The 6,723-nt window shown below is 36.9% G+C and overlaps 1 protein-coding gene across 1 annotated transcript; it reads left to right on the top strand.

Moving 5' to 3' along the window:
- The first annotated feature begins 362 nt into the window (after nucleotides 1–362).
- LOC101997549 (olfactory receptor 140-like) lies at nucleotides 363–1,978 on the top strand. The gene has a single exon (XM_005352575.2). The coding sequence runs from the start codon at nucleotides 1,046–1,048 to the stop codon at nucleotides 1,976–1,978; it is 933 nt and encodes a 310-aa protein (XP_005352632.1). The 5' UTR covers nucleotides 363–1,045.
- The last annotated feature ends 4,745 nt before the right edge of the window (nucleotides 1,979–6,723 follow it).

Here is a 6,723-nt window from a genome sequence, read left to right as displayed (position 1 = left end):
GCTGGGTCTCCTGGCGCCGAGAGATCAGGCCTCTGTGCCCAACGCTGGGTCTCCTGGAGCCGAGAGATCAGGCCTCTGTGCTGGATGGGCCGGTTGCAAACAAGGCGCCTCCCCTGCTTGTTGCAGGCAGGCTATAGAAACAAAGGCCTCACTTCCAATTTAGATATTCATTCCCACTCAATGAAGACTGTTTTGGGTTCCTTACAAGAAGTAATGGTTTTTCCTAAGACTCCACAATAGTGGTGTTTTGCTGTAATTCTTGCATTAGATGATGCACTCTAATATCTATGTAATTCTATTTTTGACTTATCATATTCAATTCATATCAGAATATTAAAATAGACATCTTTATTTTTAACTGATATATGTGTGTTTGTGTTTGTGTGTAAATGTAAGCTTCACATCATAGATGGACAGATAAAATGGATAATAACATATAGGATAAATATAATAGATAATAAATATTGAATATTACTGTAAAAATTTCTAAACCAATCTGGCTAGTAAACACATAAAATTATACTCCATCTAAACAAGTTTTCTCTTACACATACACATACATACAAACACACAAACACACAATAGTATATATACTCCATGACTATTCTGATTCTTTTAAGTTAATTTTAAATTGATAAATAGGCTTATACTATTTAACTGTGTGGGACTGAAATTGAGGGTTTTATCTGAAATTCTCTGATAGCATTTTTTTTGTTTCTGCTAAACCTAATATACTGACATAAAAACCCATGGTGAAGACAGAGAAAAAGCATGTGACTTGTGTGATTCTTTTTTGAAAAAAATGTCTATTGACCACATATAAGAAGATTTCAGCATCCTTCAAAGTTGTTGAATTTTTTCCAATGTTTTATAAAATAGATGAAATAGCACGTTTCTTCTCTTCTATATACCATGAAACATAATTTCCATTTTTATTAAAATGATTTTCTCACATAAAAAGTAAGGTAAGTTTCTCTTCAAGTTTTCTATGGTGACTTTTTATTTATAGGATAATCCATCACTTGAACTCTCTAACAGCATTCAAATGAGAGAAAGCAGAATAAATGTGACTGAATTCATCCTCATGGGACTGACACAGAACCCCCAGCTGCAGAGAATTTTACTTTTGATGTTACTTATCACCTACATTGTCACTGTCACAGGAAACCTGCTCATTGTTGGGACCATAGTCTGTAGCCAGACTTTGAACTCCCCAATGTACTTCTTCCTGGCAATTTTATCTCTGATAGATGCATGCTATTCCTCTTCTATCATTCCTAAAATGCTGGCAGATTTGCTATCAGAGACAAAATCCATCTCATTCAATGGCTGCATGATGCAACTTTTTGTTGAACATTTCTTAGGAGCTTCAGAGATTGTCCTACTTGTGGTCATGGCCTATGATCGCTATGTGGCTATCTGTAGACCTCTGCACTATGTGACCAGGATGAACCACTGCACTTGCTGTTTCCTAGCAGGGGTGTGCTGGATAACAGGTTTTCTCCACTCTTTTGGACAGATACTTGTAACTCTATGGATTCCTTTCTGTGGCCCCAATGTCATGGACCATTTTTGTTGTGACATCTTCCCCCTACTACAACTGGCCTGTGCTGACACATTCATCCTTGGTCTCCTGGTTGCTGCCAATGGTAGTGTAATCCCCGTGATCACCTTCACTATACTGCTGATGTCCTATGTGGTCATTTTGTGCTCCTTGAGGACACAGAGCTCTGCTGGGAGGAAAAAGGCTCTTTCTACCTGTGGCTCCCACATCACAGTTGTGGTCTTGTTCTTTGTGTCATGTATTTATACATATTTGCAGCCAGTGACAACTTTTCATCTAGATAAAGCCATAGCAGTGTTTTATACACTTGTCACTCCCATATTAAATCCAATTATCTACACTGTAAGAAATACAGAGGTTAAAAATGCAATTCGAATGTTACTAAAAAAGAATTCAATCTTGGATAATAAATGATTTAGTATGAATATTTCATTTTTGTATTCTTCCACAAAACTGCTTCTGATATATGATAAATAAATTTCTAGACCTTCATTGCAGCCTAAAAGCATTAATACTATTAAACTCTACATGCATGTATCTCTGTATAGATATATGTTATTAATTAATTTTTCCAATTGAACACAATACAATGAAAAGTCAAACACAACTAGTTATAAAATAAATTATTATGCTAGTATATTAAAGAATACTTATATTTTGTGACAATTGTTTGTTGAAATCAGGGTTATTCAAACACAAGCACTGTGATACCATTACAATCTATGCTGACACCTCAGTAACTACTTAAACACTTGAAGCAATAAAAATGCACAATGTGAATATGATGGACTAGTATAAAATTATGTCTTATGTTAGACCTAGTGGGATGATATGAAGTTTCTTCACATGAAAAGAAGGCAATGCAATTTCAATTTATAAATTATTTCTAGACTTTTCCATTTAATGTTTTACTAGAAAATGTTTAAAAACAGTAGTGATTCTTATAATCACTCTCCATCCATCTCCACAGCTTTCTAAATACCTATTTGAATGTAACTGAATGCATGTCATTGTTTGTAGGAACACTCCTGAATTGTACTCACTTATAAGTAGATATTGGCTGTAAAGTAGAAGATAATCATGTTATGTCTCATAGTCCCAGAAAAACTAAATAACAAACATGGTTTAAGTGGGGATGCCAATGACCTCCCTTTGAAGGGGACATAGAATAGATTTAGTTGGTAGACTCTGGTCAAGAAGGGTTGGAAACTGGATGGATCAAGTAGGTTTGGGAGTAAATACTGAGAGAAAGCCTGGAGTTGTGGGGGCTTTTAGGGGCAATGTAAAAATCTAGTTCAAGGAAACTCCATGGAATCTACTAGAGTAACACTAGCAAAGACTCCTAGTTATAGAGGACAAGGAGCCTGAGCCAGCCAAATTCTGTAATGAAGCAAGGCCTTAATTGGAGGAATTGGGATTCCACCCCAGACTCAAAACCTTTGACCTACACAGTGTCTGGGACCAATGGAGCCTAGACTTCAACTAATGGGAGCAGAAGAGTCCCATAGTCAAGAAAAGCAAAAGTTTTGTTTTTAGGCAAAACCTGAGGAGTTCTTTAGAGGAGTGGGAGGAAGGATTAGAAGAAGCACAGGGCTGAGGAGCACTACTAGAACATGGCTCACAGAATCAATCGACTGGGACTCATGGGGCTCACAGAAATTGGGAAGTCTGTAAAAGTCATGCCTAGGTCCTCTGCATATATGGTATGATATAGTAGCTTGGTGTTGTTGTGGCATTCGTAACAGTGGAAGCAGAGGTTTTTGCTGATATTTTTTGCCTATTATTGGGAGCCTTTACTTCCTACTGAGTGGCCTTATCCAGCCTTTATGTGATAGTACATGCCTGATCTTATAATAGCATATTTTAACATGTTTGATTGAAATTCCTGGGAGGCCTGCTTTTTTTCTGAGTGGAGATGTGCGATGGGTATCTGGTGGCAAAAGGAGGGGTGGGAAAGAGACTGGGGGCTCAGGAAGGAGAGGAAACTGTAAGTGGGATATAATATATGAGAGAATAATAAAAATAATAATTTCAAATATTGGCATATGTTTCTTTAGAAGATAATGCCAGTATACCTACCTACCAATGTATGACAGTATAAATGTACCTTCACATAGTCACTACAAATGAAAAACATTTGAGAACACAGGCATTGTTGAAGGATTCAGGAGATTTGGTCTTTGTCTTGGCATACAATGTACTGATAACCTGATTCAGATTTCCACATTATTATATGGTAATACCATCTCCTTCTTTTGTTCTGCAGATTTAATATAAATGACTGAATAAATTTTACAATTCTGAATAAAAGTCAAGAATCTGACAAATTTCATCATCATCATGATAATATAATTCAATAATTGGTATAAATAATGACTGCTTTGAAGCACTGTAAATTATATCTGGTATTATCTATGCTGTTATAATAACAGGTCATGACTGAAACTCATTATGTCTGAAAATGTTTCAAAATAAATGTTTTTATAAAGTTAATTATGGGTTGATAAATAAAATATTATAATGTAAAATTCTAAATCATAGAATTACCACCTAAGTGATTAAATATTTAATTTCCAGACTCCTCATAAATACCCTTAGTTCACTTGTTATCAAATACTGAAGTTTATTAGTATTTTACTGTTCTGATTTCTCTTGGCATAGTGAATTGTCTTCAGCTTACTCAAGGAAGAGTTAATTAAAAGCAAATGCTGAAGAAGTTTTCTATATTCCGTGAAATAATTGCTTTCTAGCAAAGTTTACTAAAGGCAGTGGAATGCTCCTGAGGTCTAATTAGTCAGGAATAAGAAAATTCAGAGTTTGACTGCTAAGAAGGCACACTGCCAATACTTGATAAGCTCCCAAAAAAGGCATTATTCAAAGAAGCCAGTTTTAATCAATGATTTAGCGTGACTGAACTAGTTGTCTTGAGGAACCAACGGCTACCTGGGACTCAGGACATTGAGCTTGCCAGGAGAATTGTTAGGTGAGAGTTTCATATTTTGTAAAGGAAACATAATTATAGACCCCAAGGGAGTACATGAAACTTAAAAATCATATATTCACCCATTATCCCAGCCATTCTAAGCTGTTCTTGGCATGACAAACATTATGGATAACTCTGCTAAATTCACCCTCATAGAAGAAAAAGTGTTCTGGAGTCTTTCCCTATATTTTAATTTATTTAAATTAGTAAAAGTCATACTACATATTAACTTTTTCTTTCTAAATTAGCCTAATTAATATGATAGTACAAGAGTTTTCCTATAATATATTAAAGATTTAAAAAAAACTTATTATTTTTTGAAACAATCTCATGAAACAAAGGCTTGTATAGAACTTGTTATATGGTAGAGAGTGGTTTGAGCTTCTGATATTTCTGCTTCCATTTCCCAAGTGCTGAGATAGCAGGTGTGAAAAACCCTGCCAGGATTAAACACCTCACTGAGAGTTACATAGCATTCCAGGTGATCTAGAATATTTTACATACACCTTTTTCTGACCACTTGGGTCCTATCCAGCTCCCCAGAGGAGGCCGCTGCAGTGTGGGAGTCACTGCAGCGAGAAACTCACCATGCCCCCCACCCAGATAACTTGCACATCCTCTGTGGCGCTCCTGTGAGTGTTTGGGAGATGGTTGCTGGCCCAGAGACCAACCAGGAGAAACTGCGGGCCACAGCTCCTGCACTCACTCCAGCCCCAGCCCCTGCATTGCTTGCTGTTGCTCTGGCACTTGCCTGCCTCCTGGGGCCTCTGGCCTAAACAGTCTGGTTGGCTAGCCAACAGTGCCTTTGCCTCCCATCACTGCATGCAGTGGCCGCCGTGTGGGCTCTGCAGAGTGTGCATAATTTTCATTAAAGGTATTTATATTTGTACCAAGCTGTTTTCTTTCTCCTGCCTGTGACCCTCTTGGAAAAGGCAGGGGCCCCCAGAAGCTGATCCCAGCATGGAATGGGCAGGCTCAGGACTTCCACAAGGGACTCATCCACCCTTACAAACATTTGTTTCATGATGGCAGTGTTGAGGTTTCTTTCCATAACACCTTAGATCCCAGGAGTACCTCGGATCCCAAGAGCTGATAATTCATATGATTTCTAATTAACCTCAGTCCTTGATAATTGCACATAAAATATTTCTATGTTTATATTTTTGGTTTTTGTTTATTTGTTTTGTTGAGACAGGGTTTCACAGTGTAACCCTAACTGTCCTCTGAAGATCAGACTGGCTTGAACTCAAAGACATACACCTGTCTCTGTCTCCCAAGTGCTGGGATTAAAGTCATGGACCTCCACTTTCTGACTACATTTTTGTCTTTCAAAAATATTTATTTTAGGATTTATTTCTAGGGTTAGTAGTGGAAAGTTGTAGAATAGAGTTGAAACGGTTTCTTTTTCTCCAACCAGGGCTCTCAATTTTCCTAATGCTGTGAACGTTTAGTACAGTTCTTCATGTTGTGGTAAACACCAATCATAAACTTATTCCATTTTTGTATTATGTAATTTTGTTATTGTTATAAATTACACTGTAAATATCTGATATGTAGGATTTCTGATACATGGCCCCCAAATGTGTTTTGCGCCATATTTTGAGAACCAATTCTCTGCCCGGACATGTTAACTCAGAGTAAGAGATGCAGTGATATTCCAGAATGTCTTTCTCAAAAAAGGTATGAATATTTCATCTTGAATAATAAAAGTTAAAGTAGATTATTCACTTAACATAAAAAATATGAAGTGTATTTTTAGAGATATATTTTTTTTTCATCTAACTTCTCGAGTGCCACAGGATCTGTTCTGACACGGTTCCATTGATTCCGGTCATGACTTGGAAACAGTGCCATCTGCTGTCTGACAGGTAAAATGGCAGGTTTCATTTTTAATGGGACTCTAGCTGTGGCTTTTGCTGCCATTTTGGAAGGAATCACAAGAGGCCTATATGCCTATGGGGGTTCCTCAATTTACTTGTTATTACATTTTAGTTTCCTTCTTAATACTATATCGTTATGGAAGTACATGGCATTAATTGATAGGATTAATACCATGATAGGCAAAATTGACTCCTTATCTATGTGTACTAGGAACTTACCTGAAAGGGTCCAGACTGTTGAATTTGACTTTCAGAAGTTATCACAGAGTTTTGATAAGGTAACAGACAGAATATAC

Source organism: Microtus ochrogaster, chromosome 8 (assembly GCF_000317375.1).
Source record: "Microtus ochrogaster isolate Prairie Vole_2 chromosome 8, MicOch1.0, whole genome shotgun sequence".
In the NCBI taxonomy this organism is placed as follows: Eukaryota; Metazoa; Chordata; class Mammalia; order Rodentia; family Cricetidae; genus Microtus; species Microtus ochrogaster.
Note: the sequence above shows the minus strand (reverse complement) of the source record. Positions and strands in the feature narration are given on the sequence as shown.